The sequence below is a fragment of the Gopherus evgoodei genome, chromosome 6, assembly GCF_007399415.2.
Source record: "Gopherus evgoodei ecotype Sinaloan lineage chromosome 6, rGopEvg1_v1.p, whole genome shotgun sequence".
NCBI classification, from domain to species: domain Eukaryota; kingdom Metazoa; phylum Chordata; order Testudines; family Testudinidae; genus Gopherus; species Gopherus evgoodei.
Window position 1 is genome coordinate 101,068,597 of NC_044327.1, and position 22,745 is coordinate 101,091,341.

Here is a 22,745-nt window from a genome sequence, read left to right on the forward strand (position 1 = left end):
TTTGGGTCCCAAATGATTTTTCAATTTGGAATGAATTACTTCAAAGGAAGAAAATATTCTTTCTACTCCAGCAGAAGAAACTGTTAAAAGTGATATTATCAATTCCAACAGTCTCTGAATCCAAGTGCTTAAGTGATTTCCACCAGTTTATGGGTGTGACTTTCTTTAATACATCATTAGCAAACATATATTTTTTTGAATGGTTCTTATTCCCAAACTGGGGCTCTTTTACAGCCTGCTGCCATTATAGGTTTTCCCTTCTAGTGAGAAAATGGTATGGTAGATCTCAATTCAATGAAGGCTACACTAAGAGAGACTTCTGGAATATGCTGCTCTAAACAGTTTCACTTTTGTTTCTACTGCCTGTCCCTTCCTTCTCACCTTTATCTCCAAACTTCTTCTCCTTGTCCAGATCTATTCAGCCCCTCAGCAATCTTCTAGTCATTGAACTTTTTGAAACTTTGCACTTTGAGAGAGGTAAGGGATTGACTATGTACACAAATTTGCAGAGGGACAATAGGGTTGAGGTCTGTTATTTCTCACCTCTATGTATTGATTTAAAAACATTTTTGCTGTTAACAAGCATGTTATCTCTGGAGACACAATGCCACAGTTTGAGAACTGCAAAACTAAGCATATCTGATAGTATCTTCTAGACTGAGCACTGAGTCCCACTGGGAAGATAGAAAGATTAAATAAACCTATACAGAAGCCCTTGGAACCCCATGAGATTGGGTCCCTAATCCATGAACTACTGGATTACAACTCATTTACAAAACTTTTCTTAAATATTACATGAATATATTGTCTTATACTATAGAATTAGAATTTATAATCCATATTCCATGATGAGATATCTTTGAGCTATAATGTTTCTTAGTTTTAAACTATCTTTAGTTCAGATTTTTTTGATAAAATGCTTTTTGAGGAAAAATCCAATTTTAAATAAAATGATTTAAATAACAAAAAAAATTGTTTTTTTTTTAATTGTTGGTTTTTATCCACCCTGGTTTTGGGCCTGGTAAACACAGAAGCGGCAGCCAGGAGATTAGGAAAGGTTCAAGGAGGAAGCAGAAAGGTCCGGAATGGAACAGACTTTGGGTGCTGATTAGAGGGTTCCTGAACTGGAACCCAGAGTAGAGAGTAGGGCTGGGTTCCCCTACCAGCCACTGGGCAAGTGGCACCATCTGGGCAGTGAATGTGAAGACTGCCTGAGCCTGTTTGTAAGAAGGGACTTTGATGCCCCAGAAGGAGAGGTTGCATGTAACTTGGTCGTAGGGCTAAACCAAAAACACAGAGCATCTTGCCAGGCTAAGAGCCAGCAAGAGAAGACAAAGTGTGTAGCCAGAGGCAGAAAGGTGTCAGCTCTGCAATCAGCTAATCCCCAGAGCGATCAGGGGAGGCACACTTACGGTGAGCAAACCCAGTGACACGTGGAAACAATTTATTGTAGAGTCCTTAAATTGCCTATGAAGTACAACAATGCTTGTTTATTAGGGGAGCCAGGAGACACCTGTCCAACATGTGACTGCAGTCTGATGTAGTGTTAGGGTGGAGGAGAACTTTTTGTTCCATCCCACTCTCGAAACATATCAGAAGTTGCTTCATAGATTCCAAAGCCATAAAGGACCATGGTGATCACATAGTCTGACTTCCTGTATGACACAGGCTAGAGTTTCCCAAAAATAATTTCTGAAGAATGAATACTTTTCTAAAAAATAATCTTGATTTAAAAAATTGCCTCTGTTGAAGAATCCACCACAGTAGCTAGTGGCTGTCAGGTTACTGAATGAGAGAGTCAGCAGAGGAGGTTCTTTCTTGCTTCTAAGTAGAAAGAGAGTATCTGCTATTTAGGATGTCTTCAGTAGCACATCTCTAAAATTCTTTGTTAGTGGGAAGCAGAAGACATGCTAAAGTGGGAAATAAACTGCAAGTTGTTTTTGCTATGCTTCCGCTGGAAACATATTTGCCAAGGCTGGATGACTTTTATGCAGGATCAAGCAGAGTGTAAAAGAGGAGGCAACATTGTTGGAATAGATGGATGCTGTGAGAGACATAAGGACAGTTCTCATAGTGAACCCAAGCATTATAAAAGGTGGGATATAGAACAGGAAAGCAAGGGGAAGGAGGGGAGGAAGAAAGGAACAGGTTAGAGTAAAGGAAACCAGCAACAATGGAATCCCTAGCATTGAACAAAGGGGTAGTAACAGTTGTGGGAGGGACGGGAGCACAGAGGAGTCTTGTCATTGACTTCAGTGGGCTTTTGATCAAGCCCAGAGATAAGAGGGAAGGGAGAGAGAAGGTGCAAAGGAAATGAGGGCACCAGCCTAGAACTCGGAAGACCAGCTTTCAATTCCATGTTCCATCACAAAACTTCCAGTATGACCTTGGGAAAGTCACTCAGCCTCTTTTGGCCTCGTTTCCCCATCTGTACAAAGGGGATAATAGAACTTTCTTACATTAGAGGTACTATATTGTTGGGCTAACTACATTAAAGATTGTGAGATGCTCAGATTCAACAGGAATGGAGGGGGGGATACACATAATTATATAAGATAGATAAAACAGAAACCCACTAGAAGAAGTGAGAAACTGGAGAGAGAAGCAGAAAAAAAAGATACAATAGAAGAAACACAAAGGAGAACTAGAGAATGCAAGAGAAGTATATACCAGATCCTTGCCCACCTAGATGCACACTACTGTGACAACTGTGAGTTCTTTCCCTCTCACACATCAGTAGTACTAGAAAGCCTACAACTCAAGTTATAGCCTTAGTTATACTTGTGCATACTCCCTGTCTCAGATTATGCTTTAAGTGTCACCTGTGTAAACAAACTGATAGCTTGTGTAACCCCATTAACTATCTCTCAGGGCATAATCCTAAACTAATGTGGTTGCATAGCTATCACTGAAAGCATAAGCTGAACACCAATTAAAAATGGCCAATTCAAGAGTGATTAAATACTTCTTTGTACAATCCATAGATTGTGAAGCTCATGGCTGCAGGAAATAATTGAAGCTAAGAATTTAGCAAGATTCAAAAAGGGAGTGAAAATATACATGGGGAAGATGAATATCCAGAGTTATTAGTTGATCCTAACAAATTTTGGAAGGGATGTTAAACCTCATGCTTCAGGGTTTAAGCCTGTCTTTAACTGTTAGAGATCAGGATGAGATCTAACATGGAATAATCTTCCCTTCATATCTACCCACTGCAGGATTCTTACACTTTCCTCTGAAGTAACAGGTGCTGACCACTATTTGGAGACTGTGATGAAGTATATACCTTATCCTGGTTCTGAAAGGGTTAATGTCAACCTGAGAGGCCAATTAACCGATGTGATTGCATGTGGAGATGGGCCAGCCCCATAAATGATGAGTTCCAGCTGGTAAAGCTCAGTGATCACAATAAAGAAAGGACTGGGCTGGAGGTAGTAAAGCCTCATATCAGACTGATTGTCCTGAGTCAGGAGGAAGTGAAGCCCAGAAGGTAGTGATGATAAAGCCTAAGAGGCATTTGGATTGATGTTAGAGCGGCCACAGGGAGGGAGTGAATAACTCTGACTCTCTGGGACTAAAGAGTGGAGAGACTGGGAGAGTCAAGGAGGAAGTCTAAATGAAGAGCTGGCCCTGGGATCCTCTCCTAAGAAGAGAAGCCAAGCAGGAGGCTAGGAGAGACCCAGAGTAGCCACTAGGGGTGTAGCAGATGCTGGTGGTGAGGAACCCTGATTAAAAAGGCAGGATTTGGATTTCCAGGAAGAGAGCCCTAGGAGGCATTCGGTGGAGGAAGAAAGCAAGACAAACTTAAAAGGAAAGACAGGTCAAATCTGAGGAGGGCGGAAGTTGGTTTAAGTTTATACCTTCAGTTGGGGATTTGTTGGGGGATTCCAGAGGATAACCTGCCCCTGAAAGAGGGGTGAATTTAGAGAGACTATAGAAGAAGCCTACTGACTGGTTACAGCAGGAAGGAGTCTTAAGGAGCAGACCTGGGGGGCTAGTTATAGGGTCTTTAGACTGGAACCCAGTGCATTTGGCAGGCCTGGATTCCCTTATTAGCCACAGGCTGGTGCCTGGAGCTGGTCCTGTCCTCAGCTGTCACCTCTTGGGTGCCTCTCTCTCTCCTGACCAGGGTTTTTCCAGGCTGCAGTTTTCTGCAAATGCTGTGATATTCCCAGCAAGCCAGACAGCCTCAGAAAGGGTTGCATGGTCACTTTTAACTGCTGGCAATTAAAGTTGTTCATGGCCTCTGGAGAGAAAGAAAAGTATCTTAGGTGATGTCTACACTATGATGGTAAGTCGACCTATGCTATACAACTCCAGCTATGATATTCATGTAGCTTGAACTGACGTACCTTAGGTCGAGTTATCGCAGGATCCACACTGCAGGGGGTTGACAAGAGAATTTCTCCTGTCAACTTACCTTATTCTTCTCATCAGGCATAGAGTACAGGGGTCAACTGGAGAGTGATCTGCTGTCAATATGGCAGGTGTTCACTAGACCCACTAAATCAGGGGTAGGCAACCTATGGCATGGGTGCCGAAGGTGGTACGTGAGCTGATTTTTCAGTGGCACTCACACTGCCTGAGTCCTGGCCACTGGTCCGGGGAACTCTGCATTTTAATTTAATTTTAAATGAAGCTTCTTAAACATTCTGAAACCTTATTTACTTCACATACAGCAATAGTTTGGTTACATATTGTAGACTTATAGAAAGAGACCTTCTAAAAAAGGTTAAAATGTATTACTGGCACGCAAAACCTTAAATTAAAATGAATAAATGATGACTTGGCACACCACTTCTGAAAGGTTGCCAACCCCTCCACTAAATCAACCACTGGTAGATCAATCTCAGAGCGTTGATCCTGGCTGTAGTCTAGATACACTAAGAAAACACATGTATTCTTAAGGGGAAAGCTTTACCGAGAAAACATACACCTAATTCCAACAAGACCTCTGGTAGGAGTCAGTCCTTTACACCCCGCAAAGGGGTTTTTCTGTGGTTACAAATGGGTGACAGCCTTAGCTCAGGACTAGCACAGCCATGAATCTTTCCTTTATACAGCTTGGACCTTTGATCTTGAGATTGCACAACAGGTAATCAGAAGACAATGGTCCTCTCCTCAGGATGTAGTTTCAAAAAGCTGGGTTTTTGCATAACCAGTGTAAGAATGGCTGGATCCAATGGGTCTATCTGACCCACTATCCTGCCTGACAGTGGCTACTGCCCGATGCTTCACGGAGAATGAAGAAAATAAGGCAATTTCAGGTGATCCATCCCTGGTCATCCAGTCCCAGCTTCCGGCAGTTAGAGGTTTAGAAACATCTGGAGAATAGGGTTGCATCCCTGACCATCTTGGCCGATAGCTATGGCCCTACCAATTCACAACAGTGAAAAACATGTCACAGATCATGAAATCAGACCTCCTTCATAAAATCTAGCTATTGGAAGGACAGGGCTCAGGGCACCATTCACTGCGATCCAGCTGCTATCTGCCAGGCTCGGGAGGGACTGGACTTGACTTCCTCTTCCCCTGCACAGCCACTCTTGGGGGGAGAAACTGCAGAGCTACGATTCATTTGCAAATTTAACACCATTAATTTGGGCTTGAATAGGGACTGGGAATGGACGGCTTACTACAAAAGCAATTTTCCCTCTCTTGGTATTGACACCACCTCATCAATTACTGGGAGTGGACCACATCCATAAGCACTGACTCTGTGGGTGCTCTGGGGCTGGAGCACCCACGGGGGAAAATGAGTAGGTGCTCTGCACCCACTAGCAGCCAAGCTCACCTCAGCCTCTTCTCCGTCTACTTCCCAGTGCTTGCCTCTGTCTGCAAAACAACTGTTTCGTGGCATAAACTCTGGGAGGAAGGGGAGAGGAGCAGGAACATGGCACGTGCAGGGGAGGAGGTAGGGAAGAGGTAGGGCTGGGGTAGGGATTTGGGGAAGGGTTTGGAATAGGGGCAGGGAGGGGGTTGGGGTGGAGTCAGGGTGGGGCCCAGGGCAGAGGGGGGTCAAGCACCCACTAGCACCAGCAGAAGTTGGCACCTATGACCACATCCACCCTGACTGAATTGCTCCTGTCAACACTAGTTCTCCACTTGTAAGGTAACTCCCTTCTCTTCATGTGTCTGTATATTTATGCCTGTATCTGTAATATTCATTCCATGCACCTGAAGAAGTAGGGTTTTTTTACCCATGAAAGCTTATGCCCAAATAAATCTGTTAGTCTTTAAGATACCACCGGCCTCCTTATTGTTTTTGTGGATACAGAGTAACACGGCTACCCCTCTGATAAACAGCAGTGTACTCACACAGCAGCCTGAGTGGCGAGGGCATGGACTAGCAGTTCAGGTACGCACCCAGGGTGACCAGATGTCCTGATTTTATAGGGACAGTTCTGATTTGGGGGTCTTGTTCTTATATAGGCTCCTATTGCCCCCCCCCATCCTGATTTTTCACATCTGCTGTCTGGTTACCCCACCAGAGTCCTTCATGGGGTTGCTTGTACTCATGAGTTAGCCTGTGCTAGCTAGATTAACACTAGCCTGCTATCCACGCAAGCTGCAGTCTCACTAGCTGATTGCAAAGCAGCTATATCGTGTGTGACAGGACATCCCTGATTGCAGGCGGAACGTTCCAAAGACCCTTTCTCCCACTCCCTGCGGTTGAAAGTGGATTAGAAAACTCTGAAACCTCCTCCCTGGCTACAGGAGGTTTAGCACAGTTCAACAACTGTCCCGCCCTGCACGCAGAGGTCTGCTGGCAGGCTCAGAATAATCCAACGCCCCAACCCCCGTTGGTACCCGATACAAGCGCCTCTGACCCCCGCAGCTACAGGTCCTATGGACCCGCACTGAGAAGGCAGAGAGAGACTCCTGAATTGCAGGAGGGATAGAACATTCCATACGCATCCCTGGGGATTAGAACGTTCTAATCCCCTCCACCACCCCTCAGGTGCGAGAGGGAATGGAACCTTTCGCTGCCCGATCCTACAAGAGGAGTAAAATCCTACCATCCCCCACCTTTAAGGGCCCGAAAGAATATTCCAAACACCCGCAAGGGAGGGGGGAACACCTTGCAAGCATAATGGAACCGCCCTAGTTCCCTCCTACCCCGCTAGCAATGGCCCCGCAACCCTAGAATTTTGGCATCCGGGAAACTCGTTACGGGAAGCCCCGCCTCCTCTGGAACGTCTGCCCCCTGGCCGGCCCGGGCCAATGGGAGTCCGAGTTGGGTCCGGGAGAGGACAGTGACCCGTGCAGGACGGGATCGGGTCTGTGGTCCAGGCCTGGGCTGACGCCGTTACTTAGCGAATGGGCGAGCAGGACCCGTACCGTGCCTGGCCCGTGAGGGATGCGGCAGGTAGGGCGGGGGCTCTGCAGGAGTCTCAGGGAACTGGGGGGGGGGGGGTCGGTCAGCGTCCCACTGGGGCTGCGTGCGGCTCCTTTCGCCCCGGAGCCCCTCCTCGTACGCTCTCCCCCCTTGCTCCCGCCTGATAACGTGCTCGGGCTGCAGGCCCCACAGTCTCCCCTCCCCCCACCGGGTGTGCCTGTGCGGGTCCCCGAGCCGGCTTTGCTGGGCCCGCTCGGGGCGGCGAGCGTGCTGGTGCGGAGCCAGCCGCGCTGACCCTCCGTGGTGGCCGTTGAGACGCTCCGTTAAGTGGCCCCGTGGCGCCGGCGGAGCCGGGAGCAGAGCGGCGGCCCCGGGTGGGGTGGGGGGTGTCTGTCTGGCAAGAGCCAGCTCGGCCGCCGCGCTGTGCCGCCAGCTGATCGCGCCCGGAGCTGGAGAGCGCTGCCAGGGCGGGTGGGCCTTGGTGAAATGAACTGAGCTAACGGCGTTTTCACTAGTGCTCCCGGCCGCTTTGCCGATATCCTGCCTTCCCGAGCGTGCCCCACAGGGAGCCGGGGGTTGCAGCCCTTGGCGTGGGTTTAAAGGCACCCGAGTGCACGCTTGCGAGCGTTTTTTTTTCCTTTCCCCTTACACCTACTTTTTGATTATTCTGGTCCTTCCATCACATTCAGAAAGGCAGACGTGTAATGCTCGAAAGAGGCGGCCTGTAACCTCTTCTGCGCCTGTTTATAAGCCAATCCCTGACACAAATGAAATGGCATCCTAGTTTGGCACCAAAATACCCTTTCAGATAACTTATGAAAGCAGTATGACTCTTGGCATTAAGTAACAGCCATTAATAAAATGCCCCAAACCACACGGACACATTTTATGCAAGGTGTAATTACCTTAAAAGATTTTCTTGTGATCCAGTAGAATGGGAAGCTGGCCTGGGAGTTGCAAGACATTGATTCTGTTCCCAGTTCTCCTACTTGCCTGCTGTTTGGCCCTGGACAAATCAGTTTGTTTCTTTGTACCTGTTTTCCCATATATGAAATGGGTTTAGCTGTGCTTTAACTTCCTTTTTAAAGCTCTCTGACCTCTTCAGAGGAAAAGTGCAAGGATAAGAGACGAGTATGATACTTGTTAATATAGGTAACTTCCGAATTGAAATACACTACGATGAGGTTGGGGGGGAGAGAATGGAAATTTTAACGTTTTAAAATCTCTAACCAAATCAAGAGAGCACAGAATCGAAAATGGAGATGGATTCCTGGAAGTTAAGTATTAATCAAAAACAAAGCTTCAGTATTTAGCTGCAAATCTGAAAATAGGAGCTTTTTCTCAAGGGTTATATACAGTTTTTTCTTCTACTTTTACAGTACTGTATCTGCTTAAAGATAACAGATTGGTATGATTCTACTCTGAGTGAAATTGGTACTATTGTAATCAACTAGCCTTCTGCCTAGGTCTATTAAGTCATATGCTTACTTGAATAAATTAAGCTTATACAACTACCTACTCTTATTAACACTGGAGAGCTAGTACCACCATATGAGAGGGAACTGATTTTTTTTCTGCCCCCCCCCCCCTTATAAATAAAACTGTTGAATGAGCCCAAAAGGAGAAACTTGATTTTCAAATACAAGATTTGACTATCTAGGGCTGGTAGTGAGAAAATATTTTTTTATTTGTAAACTGAATAGATTAATCCCTATTGGTGATTTCAAGTTTAAAATGTGTGCTGTTTTTTACATAGTTTAAAGTCTGAAAAGTGACTGCAGTTTTACAGAAAAGTATTGGTATACTACATCTATTATCTCATAGTGTTGAGATCTGCAGTACAGAGATATAATAGTAGTTGAATTATGTTCCTTAATTTATTGCAAACTAAGGTTTAGTGTAATTGACTTCAGTTTGACCAATTTTTAAAGTATTGGTAATCAGAGACTTTTTTCATTATGTCACTACTGAGATACTATAGGAAAACATTAGATGAAAACATTAAGTTTCCTTTAAAGGAGCTGAAGGAGACAAACTGAAGAACAGTCTCATGTGGTAGAAAAGGCAAAAAACATACTGCCTGGTCCACATTTGCCACATGTTGATTTGATACTTAAAATGTGAAATAAATTTAAGATTCCACCGTGAGGTGTAAGGCAAGTGTGTGTGTGGGCGGGGGGTGTATGTATTTTTCAGTGAACTCAATCTATTTGAATATATATTTCTTATAATAATGCCAAGAAAATTTATAGAAAAACAACTTTGCAATAGCATGTAGGCGATTGTCCAGAAGAGTTGAAATGACGCTTATATTCTTATTATTTGAGTTGCTGAACAGTTGTCAGAACATTTACATTCTTATTTGAGCAAACAAGGAAAATAGACCACCTGACTAGTAATGGTAATATAACAGCCTTGATCCCTTGCTTGTTAGGCAGACAGAGCTGTGAAAGTAATTTGTGAGGCCCTTGGAATCATCACTTCTTTGATTGCCTTTCCTTTTCCTTCCTTGTTGTTTGATGGCTGAGTGAAATAAGTTAGGAAATCTCTTTTTGTGCAGCAGCTTGGGACAACATAAGATCTGCTGTGGGCAAGTGAAATGTAATTGCTTCCTGTAACACACTGCTGATCTGCACTTAAGCTGCCTGTGTTTCTCTCCTGACCAGGCAGTTCTGCTTGACACTGGAAATGAAGACTGGCCTGCCACTGGTTTTGTTCACTGGGCCCTCTACTTGCTAAATTCTCCCTCCAGTTTTCTAGTATAACATTTATTTATAGAGTGCATGTCGGACTTTTGTATGTCCTTGACTTGTGAAGTGCACATTGGGGAGTAACTGCTGTTCAGTGCTATTTATTATACATGGGGAAACTAAGATGGAAAGACAGTGTTTTTCATACGTACTAGTCAGTCACGACACCCAGAATTTTAAGTGGAAGTCAGCTCAGAAGCTTGTTTCTGGAATTGGTGACGAAAAGCAACCACACAACATAGACTGGTGTTTCTTTTTGTCCCAATTGAGTTTGTGGATAAGAGGCAGCAACAGCAGTGTCTCTCTCTGTTCTCCTCATCCCCAGCGTAAAATCTTAAAGCCACAGAGCAGGGTGGATTGATTTTAATCAAAGGAAATTGAATCACTGATTTTAACCAGCAAGCAGGAAACCTTGATTTTAAATTATTTAATCTTGTTTTGCATTTCTACTTTTTGATTATTCTCTTAGAGAGGTTGACTCTCAGTTGTTAACTGTTAAAACACATTGAATTAATTACAATCTTTACACTAAATACTTTTTTTGCTAACCAGGAGGATACACTCTATCTATATAGTTGTACATCTATTCAGATTCTTGTCTTACTTTTTTTATGTTAGATAATGCTGAATGATGCATTTCCTATTTATTAAATTTTTTATTCAAGCTCTATTTTTATGGAATTTGGAATTCAATTAAATGCACAAACAACATTTTTTAAATTAAATAAGTTAAATGTGCAGGATAAATTTTTTCTTATTAAGACATGATTTTCATTTACAATTTATTTATTAAACGAAAAGTATTATCCACATTGAATTGAGCAGAAGACCATGTCCTTCGTGAGTTTAGAGCTAGTAGATTTTACCTTCTTATACTCAATGTTTATTCATAGAATGGAAGAAAGAAAACTGTTTCCTACATTTTCAACTGACAGTTGGCTTCATTTGAGCAAACTAGTCATTGAGCTGAACTAGTGGAATAAGCTGAAATGAAGAAAATAACTCTTTAAGCACAGGCAGAAGAGGTTACTGCTTTCAAAGGCTGGTTTAGGTGTTCAACAAACTCTGGTTCCATGTGCTTAGCCAGTGACTTCCAGTTGAGTGCTTTGACTTTCTTTGAAACTTGGCAACAAACATACTACTAAATATTTTGAAATTATTTTAATAGTTAGGTGACGCTTTGGTATAGATTTTATTTTAAATTTTTAAAAGAAGATTATTTTTATTGTTTACCCATCCTGGAGCAGAGGCTCTACCACAAACCCATATTCACTTAAGAATCTTCTCCCTTTCCATCCCGGTCTTTTAACAAGAAAGCATAGTTGTCTCTGAATCTGGAGTGGTCTTTGGTTTTTTAAGTGATGAGAAAAGTACATAACAAGTAATAAGCGAACTGAATGACAAAACATAAGTCCAACCATGTAAGATACATACTGTACAAGTATGTCTTGTGTTCAGTACAACTTTATTTTTAAAAGACTTAATTTTATCTACCCAAAAAAAGACTGCCAAATTTCTTTTTGGGCACGTAACTTTAACATTCAAAGTACCATTAATAAATCATTTACAAAAAATTAAATTAAAAAATCCTAACATGGACTATAATAACAGGTTTGCTGATTCAGAAACTAGTAATTCTAGTCACTCTCATGAGAGAAGATAGCCTTGACATCTAAGATTGTGGGTAATAAATGGGAGGGTGAATCTTTTGGGGGACATGGAGAAATCCTTGCCAGTTGCCTGGATTCAGGTAAGCACTGAGTCATTGTAATTATGAAGCTGTAGTCCAGTGGAATCACAAACTGCTTGTTTCACTACAGTGTTGAGTATCTTTATAGTTAATTCTTCAGTGCAGAATGCTTGAGACCTGATTCTCCACTGCCTTCTTCCCTCAGTAGTCACATCAGTGCAGCTATATTACCAAATTAGATTTTCCCACTCAGTTACAGTAGTGGTAGCACTATATATTCCCTCTGCATAGGTGTAAATTATTACTCAAGGTGTAATGTAGTAGAGAATTGAAACCCTAGTGTCTATAGGGTACATGAAAGCTGCATAGGAAAGAACACATTTTTATGTCCTAAACTAAACAATGATCTGGAAAAAAAGGAATTGTGGATCTACAAGTTATTTAAAAAAGATGAAGTAATCTTCCATTTTCTCTGTTTAACTTCTTCAGCTGTGACTAACTATTCAACTATTCAGGTCTAACTATTCAACTTTATTTTCTGCATCGTTTAATTTATGCTCTGGAATTGTCTGGTTTTGTAATTACTGTCTGTGATTGCACTAGAACAACATAAGGTTAAAACAGATTTTTCTTTTCTAATAGACTAAGTTATAAGTACCATTAAGCATAGGTCAAGTTCTGACATCCATAGCTTTTAATAGCTTACAGCACATCCGGGATTTGTTGTTTTAATCATAAAATGTTGTGTAATTGCCAAAATACAAGTCACATATCATCCAGCAATTATAATCAATATTCAGAATTCTGGTTATATCTACTAAATGAACCAATACCATGCTATGGTGATGCCCCCGCCCTCCCCAATCATGGATAATAGCAACAAACCTCACATTTTGGGGATGACAAACATTTAGCATTTTGTGCTCTGGCCTGCTTTACATATAAACTGCTTGCATATAAGCTGAACATACAAGATTTAAAAAACTTTATATCCAGTAGGTGCAACTGACACTAAAATATGTCCTGTATTATGAAAAGCCTAGTGCATCTCCAAAATATGATTGCATGTAGCTACCAGCTTCCATTATAAAATGTTATTTAAAACTCCCCCGTATCGGTAACCCAGCAAACCCAGCAAAAAGCAGTTTGTCTAAGATTGCTATATTTACTCTAACAAAGGTAAATGTTTCAGAGAAAACTGGCCAAACTGTCCTTGCATTATAGGTCTTTTTTTTTAAATGCCCTGATTTGAAACTACTAACTTCTGTCTCCATGTTCCTCAAAAATAGTTTGTCACTATTTCTTATAACTTTCCTTAAGGTTAAATTTGTGCACCAGATATACTTGAAAAAAATAGGTTGTAATTGAAGCAATGTTACTTAATGATTTTTGTTATAGTTAGCTTGTAGGCCTCATCCTACCCTTTTTGAAATTGATGAGAAGTTTGCTGCTCCCTTTAGTGGGAACAGCACTGATCATGGTAGACTTGGTTCTCTACTGCCTTGCACTTTATGTACTGATTTTACATACACTTAGCGCAAAACTAGTGTGTGAGAGGGAGCGGGGGGGAGAGACAACACTGTTCTGATTTGATAGTGTTTTATAGCCACTTCACACTCTGCACAGATAAATGCTACATTTTTTGCAAATGTGGGCCCAGTTCTCCACTATATGTCTACTGGTGGGTATTTGCTCTTTACAATGTAAAAATCTGTCTGTTGCCTGTGAGCAGTAGAGAGTTTTAATGGAGTTCTTTGTTCTTCTCATCTGTAAGACCACGGTTCTAGTCCCAGCCAACCTGCTGTCTATTCTGGAGAAGTAGTAGGCTCTCCATAGTTTAAGGCTGTTTTTGAACCCCTTTGTAATTGAAAAGAGAAGAGAGAAATTCTCATGCTTTCACATCTTTAGGATTAGATCTTGCTTTCAACTAGAATACCTGCTGACATTTTTGAATATTTTTTTTAAAAATGAAGATTTTAAAAGTAGCTTTTTCTAATCATGCTTTCAGACTAATCTTTATGTTCCTCTGTCTGTCCAGCAAAATCAAATTATCTGAGTTTTGTACAGGCCCTCACCACATTTGAGTGCCACTTTTCAAGTCTAAAAATATTCATATTTCATAGCACTGCAAAACTAACTCTGGTCCAGAATATATACAGTTCTTTCATCATTAGTCTCAAAATATAAACATGGCCCCAAATCCTTCTAAAAATAAATATAGATACTTTAATCTCTGCAGATCAAATTTTAGGACTGGGGTCTACCTAAGTTAACATACTGGTCAATGTCAAATGCAAGTGCAAATGCGTAACTTTACCATAAACTAATAACATTCTGTACTTTTCCACCAACTTACATATACAATATTAACCTCAAGAAACAGCAATTAGTAATATTTTCTCCCAAAAAATTCTATCTGTAAGGTGCCATTGTGTTAGGTGCTATACAGACAAATGACAAAGAAGATTGTGAGTGCTCTAGAGTACAGACTGTCTGCATGACAACAGCTAGCCAACCAGAGTTTGAGCAAGTTGGGATGATGAGGGAACCATATACTGAAAAGAACATAGCAAAAATTGCAGCTTCACTTAGCAGTTGCCTATCCGGTGTTGGATGGGAGCAATCTGCAGGCATTGTGACAGAGGCAGGCTTTATGGGGAGGATGTGAAAGAAGAAAAGGTAACCAGCTATATGAAGTTTGAGATTTTCCCATGTGTAATTTCTAAACACAAGCTTTCAGGGAAAGCGTTCATTTTAAAACAATAACCTTTTTATAGTATAGCTCTACTATTTCCGGTCAGTACGATTTTTGACTGTGATATATGAACTGTCCTAACAGAATAAGTTAGTTCTTTCTTTCTTTCTGATTTATGGAGAATGTGACTATTTATTTTTCTGCTTAGTGTGTATAAGAAGTGATATTTTACTAGCTCTTGGAAAACAGTGGCCAAAGTAAAAAGCATTTGAGTGATCAAAATTGAAAATTTAGGAAAAAGAGCCAACTTATTCTTTGAGCATGTGTTTAATATGTATGGAGTAATAAGATTTTTTTTTCTTCCCCTGAAACATTCTCTATAACTTGTGTAGTTTCTTTTCTCTGCATTGAAAAGATTGCTAGCAATACTCAGCAGCTATCTAATGCTTGATCCTCATGGGGTTGTACAAATATTAAGTAAGCCTTTCAAATACATGTACCTTGTGAAGTAGCTAAATAAATCCCATTTTTCCAGGTAGGGAAATTTAGACACAAGTCCAGATTTCCAAGTATACCCAGCATAGGAGTGCTACTTTAAATTATTCTGGACATTAGAGACCTCCAAGGAGCTGTACACCAAATGGGGATTATTAGTATGTAGTTTTGACTATGCTGGGGAATTACAGAGAGTCTTATAGAACCTGCCTAATATTAGTTCTGTTCCATCTGCATTCTTCTCACGCTGGGGAAATCTCCATTGAGGGTGTTTTGGCCGTTCTGCACTGCTAAAGCAGGGCACAGCAGTTGAATCAGCTCATTATCTGGCTCTGGGGTTAAGGGATTTACTGTGGGCCATGTAGCAAGACAGTGGCAGAGCCAGATGAGAACTTGTGACTTCTGACTCTTAGTTTTATTCTCAGCCCACTAGACCAGGGTTTCTCAACCTCTTAACTGTCTTTTCTCCACAAAGCTCCTTTTCTTCCCTTCTTTTTGTTACTCTAAAGCCACCCATTATTTTCTTACCAGGAATCCTTTGTGCAATTATGTCCAATAAAACGTGCGAAATGAATTTGGATCAGGCCTTCCCTGTATAAAGGGAGTGCACTGGGAAATCCAGAAGAGAGAATGTGAGTGGGTTTTTTTGTTTGTTTTAATAGTGGAATTTTCTCTGAGTGTGAAATGTCGGGAGGGTGATAGTGATGTAGTTATGAAAGTTTACCTATTGCATTGCCAGTCTCCTGAGCTATTCCTTCCATACCATCCTCTAATTTTGAGTTTACTGTTTTAAGGCTAATATTTCCACTTGTTTTTTTCCCTCATGTTCAGTGTTTTCTGGAACAACTGTAAACAGAGGCTCGTTATGTAGTTCATTGGTGCTTTCAGAAATAAAATGTACTCTTGTAGAATACTTCGTATTTTCAGTCACTGTAACAATCCTAGTTTGTGGTAAACACTACAGTAAATTCATTGCTGTACACTCCCATACTACAGTTGTTTGAATATGCTGTCTGTTTATAGATTGCAAAGATGAGTGGCCATTGAGTTTAAGCAGCGTGGAATTTAAGTTTAAGAATTTGTATTACAGAGTGAGAAATCCAGAATAGGCCTGCTAGCTCCATCCAGTCCATCTATATGAAGGGGAAAGCATACTGTGGAATGCTTCCATGTCTCCAAATCTAGATCTGGAACTGCAGGTTAGAAGCAGGGAAGAGCATGAGAGGTTAGAACTTTCAGACTTAAAAGAGGAATGTAAAATGAGTCTATGCAAAGGCTATAAAATGATTGTTAGATAATAAGATTATTAAGCAATTTGTATCAGAGGGGTAGCCGTGTTAGTCTGGATCTGTAAAAGCAGCAAAGAATCCTGTGGCACCTTATAGACTAACAGACGTTTTGGAGCATGAGCTTTCGTGGGTGAATACCCACTTCCTCAGATGCATGTAGCAATTTGTAGTGTATTTCTCTTCTGTGAACACTTAGCAGTGAAAATTAGCAAACTGTTAGAGAGTCACTAAATATAAGAGGTCTCAGAGTAGAAGCCGTGTTAATCTGTATCCGCAAAAAGAACAGGAGTACTTGTGGCACCATAGAGACTAACGGATTTATTTGAGCATAAGCTTTCGTGTGCTACAGCCCACTTCTTCGGATATGAGGTTTGGGCCCTGAACATGAAAAGATAAATTTAAATTCTAATCATGAAAGGGAGGTGTTTGGGTTTGTAGAGGAGTATTCACACTTGAAAAACAGGTTTTAAATGTCATTTACTTTAAAAGTGAAATAACGCTGGTAACCTTAGTCTAATCCTTAGGGTTTTGTTTTAATGATCCCAAAATTCCAGGCTCAAAAAAGAAAGACCTAGAGATGGACAGAAGTCTAGAAACCCGACAGCTTTCCTAAAGAATGAAATACTTCTCTTGTATACTTTGCCACATATGGAATAGAAGTTTGAGTGTACAGGCTTGAGTTCAGTGCACAGATGCACAGTTTTAATTCCATGCCCGTCTATTTATATCATGTAGCTTGCTGTTTTTCCTGCAGTGATTGGAAAAAAGGTGTGTTCTTTTCCTTTTCCCATCCTGACTTTCTGCAGGGTATCAAAGGTTTCAGTAATAAAGGGAAGCTGGTGGTTACACAAATGCAGTAAATGGAAACTACATAAAATCTTTGTTTTTTACAGGAACTATGTGCAAAATGTCTTCTCGATGGAGCTGGGTGATGAATGCTTTATATATTTCCATGAGCATTTGCTATCTTGGAGGTAAGACTAAATGAAAATGTTGGACAGATCATGGACTTATTAGAGCAGCTAGCTGTTGCTAATGATGATTATGTTGCAGTAGTGCCTAGTGGTCCCAATGAGGAATTAGGGCACCATTGTGCTAGCTATTTGTAGAAACAAATAATCCAAAGAGACGAAGTTCTCACTCAATTATGGCTACTTGCCTTGATGTCCTTTTAGCCAGCTGATCACCAAAAAAAAAAAAAAAAAAAAAAAAAATTAAAATTAGTTCCAGGTACTGCACCTGAAGCTCTGTGGTCACATTTTCCTATGGTCTTTCCCTTGTTGCTGTGGGAAGAGCAAAGCAAAAGGCAGAAATTCGCTATACAGAGGCAGCAGTGGAACAGAGTAGACACAGTGCTGTCAAATGCACAAGAGTTAATAAACTGGAAAAACAGATGTTTCTTAAAACTGCCAGTTATCACAGTTTTCTTTAACATGTAACATTCTAGGTAAAACATTCATACATATAGAATTCCTCACCTTGAATTACACATCTAAGAATGAAATAAAGGAGAGATTGAGAATTAGTTTTTGGACACACTTCCTTCTCTGAATTATACCTCTTAAAAGGTGCAGTCTGAAAGTACTTTTATCCCAGAAGATATGGTGGTCTTTCCCATTTATAATTTTTGTCTTTTTTTTTTTTTTTTTTGCACCACCATCTTCTCTCTGATGGATAACAGATGCTGTTATTGATTAGATTATTTCTTCTATTTTTTGTCTCATACTGTAATTTTCTGTTTCCATGTCTGCTTGGTTTTTCACCTGTTGTTCTTTCCTTTGTCTTCCTGTTTAAACTCTGACCCTGTTCTCTCACCTTCCTGCCTTGCAGACACAAATTTTGTGTTTTCTTTATCTCCCTGGAATACAGCCTCTAATGCAGGGATGTTGTCCTGCGTAGTTGGCTGCACTAGTGCAGCACCTCTCAGTGCTTTGCTCCCTACTTTGTCCACATGCTTCCAGCAAAGGAAGGTGAAGCTGCAGACTGGGTCACTGGATGTGACATAATGGTTCTCAGGCAGGCTGGCTCACTCATAACCACTGCATCCTCTTCAGGAAAATTGAGAGCAATACCCTAGACTCTCAGTCTTCAGTGGGATAATTTATCTGGTGTCATTCATGGACACCAAGGGCTAAGTAGCAACTTTAAATGTGTAATTCTTAAACTAGTGATGTATTAATTTATGCTTAATTTGCATACTGAATAACTGAACAGATTAAAAAAAGTGAGTTTGTAACTCATTCCCTTTAGTACCTGAGGCCTACAATAGTATAGGTAATCAATAAATCCTGTGCCGGTTGTGGTAATTCTTACATTGTTTCTGCATTTCAGTCCCCAGACTGTTTGTACATTTCTCTCTCTTTAGTAGAGATCTTAGTTATTTTAGGCTCACAATTGTGAGAGTCATGAAGTGTTCCCTTCAAAAGAAGGGAATTAATGTGAGTCAAAAGAAAATGCCACATTGAGTGATTGCACATGTCAATTCCACTGTCAGTGTGCCTGTTCCAGTGCAGGGTTGTCAGTTTTTCTCTTTAGCGGTACCCATCGAGGAGGCATGAGCGTCATCTGGTGCCTCATGCACTGCATGCAGGCATTAAGGGCAGAGCCACCCACAGCGTCCCATGACGGTTGTTGGAGCTCCCTTTCCTTGAATCTGCAAGTCTTCAGCTGAACTTGTAAATAGTACACATTGTATAGTTAATGTAGTTTAGTAGTTAGTTGATGTAGTGTTTTTTAAAAAAATTGTTTTCTGTTACCAGAGAGATGCCTCTTGAATTTCCTAAAATTATTATTGTTGTGATAAGTGCTGCTCAGGCAACTTTTTGGAGGGGTAGGGAGGACCAAATAATTTCAGAAGTCTTGTTTTTGATAGAGAACCTTTTAAAATAGTATATACAGAATTTTTATAATGGGTATTTTTGTTGTTTACAAAGGTCTTTCCAGCAGTGGGGAGAGGATGAGTGTAGGAGAAAAAACAAAAATACTTAAGCGTCCTATCTTTAAACTCATTTTCTCTCTCTGTCACTTCAGTTCCGGTTCTTCTCTTGTTACTAGTAACATTCTCTTGCAATACCTGAGGAAGAGCATGCACATGAACTTCCCCTAAATCAGTGCATGAGTGATTTGCTCGTGCTAGTGCATTAGACAAGAAATAATGCTTGACCTGCACAATACAGTGTAACTGTCTATAGACACATACTGCCAGATGCACAAAAGAGTCTTCACAAATATTTTTCCTAATCTTTCAGTAGCAGTAGTGTTTGGATTATTTGTAGAAATAGTAATACAAAGATTTAATATGGAAATGTGATATTTCACACTGATTTTATCCCTTTTAGTTTCAGGTGGACTTGTACAGTCATGTGGTTACATTATCCCAGAGTCTCCAGTGTTGACCCTTGGCTCCAATTTTACAGCACTGTGCATTCTCAATGAGAGTTGTCTTGACTTTGGCAATATACGTGCCAATCAGATTATTTGGAAAATCAAAAATTCTGTAGTGCCTAAAGAACAATACCGTGTAATAAACAGAACCGTTTCCAGTGTCACATTTAGTGACACCTCTACTTTAGCTACTCCTCTGACATGCAACGTTTTAGCAGATGGACAGATTGAGCAGAATATCTATGGAATTGCAGTTACACTGGGCTGTAAGTAGCTTTTTATTCCTGTCTTTTTCTTCGTTGGGCGTTATAAATTTCCCATTAAATGTTTGTGTACACAGAGAGACTGTATAATGTTGGCAAGTTTCCATTTTCTTCTCTGCCTTGTAGAAAATGTTTGTTTTTCAAGGACATTTTGGTGTATCCTCTTAACCCTTCTTCCTCTGGAACAATTATACAAAAAATCCCCCAAAGGTGTAAAACACAGAACAAGTGAAAGTACTTGGAAAAAGATGATCCACAAAGCAGAAAATACATTTTAAGTATTTCATATACGTAAAAGGGTACCAAGAGAACTGCACATGCATGAAGCTCTGTGAAGAAAATGTGAACGTGTCACAATGAAAATGGTACCTCTTAGAAACCATTGAGCTGAAGAAGGGCTTGATAGAAAGAATATGGTTCTTGAAGAGTCTGATTTTTCTAAACCATGTTTTTAATGATTGTGTCTCATTCTCATAATATCTGTTTGGTTTTTAACTTAGTTTTTTTTCCTTTTTAATAATATTCATAAAACTTCATGTTCAGTTTCTGAAGGGGTTATCAACTGACCTGCTCTTCATCATGTTCACAGCTGTCAAAATTGCATATTACCATTGGAATGCAGTAGTTGTAGAAAAGAAGTATTCTTGGGAAATTATATTGCAACACCACACATAACTTCCAGAGGATTGCTAGTGGTAGGAGACTAGAATATTTCTAACATATAGAAATGAGAAATCCAAATCCAAAGTTAATTAGCTCAGCCATGCCCAGAGTACCATGTTGTCTGTCTTAGTACTTGCAGAATAACGAAGAACAGAATGTAGTGCAGAAAACGCATGCTTAGGGCTCAAACAATAAAAATCTGGAGATGAGGTGTGGGCTCTCTATGTTGGGATGAATTTTACCCATTCTGCACACATTGTATCTTGTATAGGTGAGAGAACCTATCTATAGTAATAAACCATTATGATCTGTTAACATCTTCATAGCTTAAACTCCTGAAATATTATCAATACTACAGCCATGTGTGGTCTCTTATTTCTTCCTTTTCCTTCACAAACCGATTTGCTGCCATCACTGCTCCCGTTGCTGCCTTTCATTCCAGTGCATTCTATGCTAGCCTTCTAGGCCTTACCCTGTCCCAAATTTCATTCCATCCCCAAATCATATGCTTTCTGGTCAGTGATGACTCCTACTGCTACAGACTTTTTTTTTTCTCAAGGCATCTATGTATTACACTTCACTAGAGGTTCTCTATTTCCTAATATTTAGCATTTACTAAATGCAGCAGTAAATACATTTTTCCCATTTTAACTAAATTACTCTTGCATCAGTGTATTCATCGCTGCTTTCATTGGAATCAAATGTATGTGCACATAAATTACATATAGTAACTTTTTTTCATACAGTGCCCCCAGAGAAGCCTGAAAATTTGAGTTGCATTGTGCATCAGATGTCAGAAACTAAATTTATTATGACTTGTACCTGGAATCCTGGAAGGGATACATTCCTAGCCACTGATTTCCGTTTAAAATCTCAATGGTAAGTATCTTGTCTAAGCTTTGTAAAAGGCAAGTATATCACATCTTAATTGTTTTTATGGTTTTATATGTAGGCTAAATAAAACTGTTCCAGTACTTTAAGATTGTTAAACTTTTAAAAAGAAGATATTTTGTTAGACTGTAAATCTAGACTTCTGAAGCTGCTGTAGCCTGTTTCAGGTTAAAACATTTGACAACTCAAGTTTGTCCTACAGTTTAAGATTTTAAACTTAAGCAAATAATTTTTTTTCTCAAGACAGAGAGAGTGCAGGGAAGAGAGTCTTGTACAGATCTCATTGGTTTTAAGCTATTGTACAGCTTGAACCAGATTCTCTATCAGTTATGGGTATTTCTGTGGCAAACATCACTGTAACTGATGCTGAACAGGTAAATAAATCTGAATAGTGATAGTCCAGTGGGTTATATTCTTTACCCTCGAAGACAGCTTCTTTGGTTGGATATCTGCTGCTTGTTGTTTTTTAACCTTGAGTCTGGTGATGGCGGGAAAGCTATGAGCTGCTCAAATTGCTTTTGCTCTTCCATTCGTGTTACTTCAGTCTTGCAGGTTCAGTTTGAACCAGCCAATTGCTTTGCATCCAGGAGTTGGTATCTCTCTTCTAATTGTAACTAAGCTTCTCATGGTAAGCAATGGTAATATCTGTTCAAAATGAGGTGAAAGCTGGGTGGTGTGGCATGTCTTCAATGAATTGTTCGCTACAGGATCCACTGCATGTCTCAACCTCTTCAGGAGGTCTCCATGTAGCTTACTCGGTGGATGCAAGACTCCCCAGCTGATCAGTTTTAGGGAAGAGGAATAGATTCCCATCACAATTCTGGGTAGCTTTTGAAAAGAATTGAAGCCATTGTGGTGATATGTTGTCTACTGCAGCTGTGTCTTGTAAGCAAGTCAGTGGCACCTTGTTACTGTGTTGAAAGCTGCAGAAAAGTAAATCAGTGCAAGCACTGAAGTTTTATGGCAATGAATATACACCCTAGGTCATCCATTAGAGCTTCTAATATTATCTACATATCGTGTTCCAGTCTGGAGCCTGGGTCCCTTTCATGTTATACTTATCGCTTTACCAGAAGGAAGAGGTCTCTGTAGCTCAAAAGTTTGTTTCTTTTACCAACAGAAATTGGTTCAATAAAAGAGATTCTCTCATCTACCTTATCACTTTACAGAAAAGTTTATTTATTTTAATTCCATGGCTAAGGATGGGTTGGGCTTCCTGTTAAGGCATGGGACTTGGATTTGAGAGACCAGTGTTCTAGTCCCAGCTTTGTTGCAGATTTACTGTA

At 40.5% G+C, this 22,745-nt stretch overlaps 1 protein-coding gene across 4 annotated transcripts in view; it reads left to right on the forward strand.

Annotated features, from left to right (window-relative positions):
* The first annotated feature begins 7,155 nt into the window (after positions 1–7,155).
* The window catches only part of IL6ST (interleukin 6 signal transducer), a 54,286-nt gene continuing 38,696 nt past the window's right edge, over positions 7,156–22,745 (forward strand). The window contains exons 1-5 of one of the 4 annotated variants that reach the window (XM_030566059.1): positions 7,160–7,369; positions 15,501–15,601; positions 17,152–17,232; positions 19,597–19,908; positions 21,315–21,447. In XM_030566059.1, coding sequence (XP_030421919.1) covers positions 17,157–17,232; positions 19,597–19,908; positions 21,315–21,447 — 521 coding nt within the window. In that variant the 5' untranslated portion in view covers positions 7,160–7,369; positions 15,501–15,601; positions 17,152–17,156. Of the gene's footprint in view, positions 7,370–15,500; positions 15,602–17,151; positions 17,233–19,596; positions 19,909–21,314; positions 21,448–22,745 lie in introns of all 4 variants that reach the window. The other 3 variants (XM_030566061.1, XM_030566058.1, XM_030566060.1) reach the window with 3 other exon arrangements.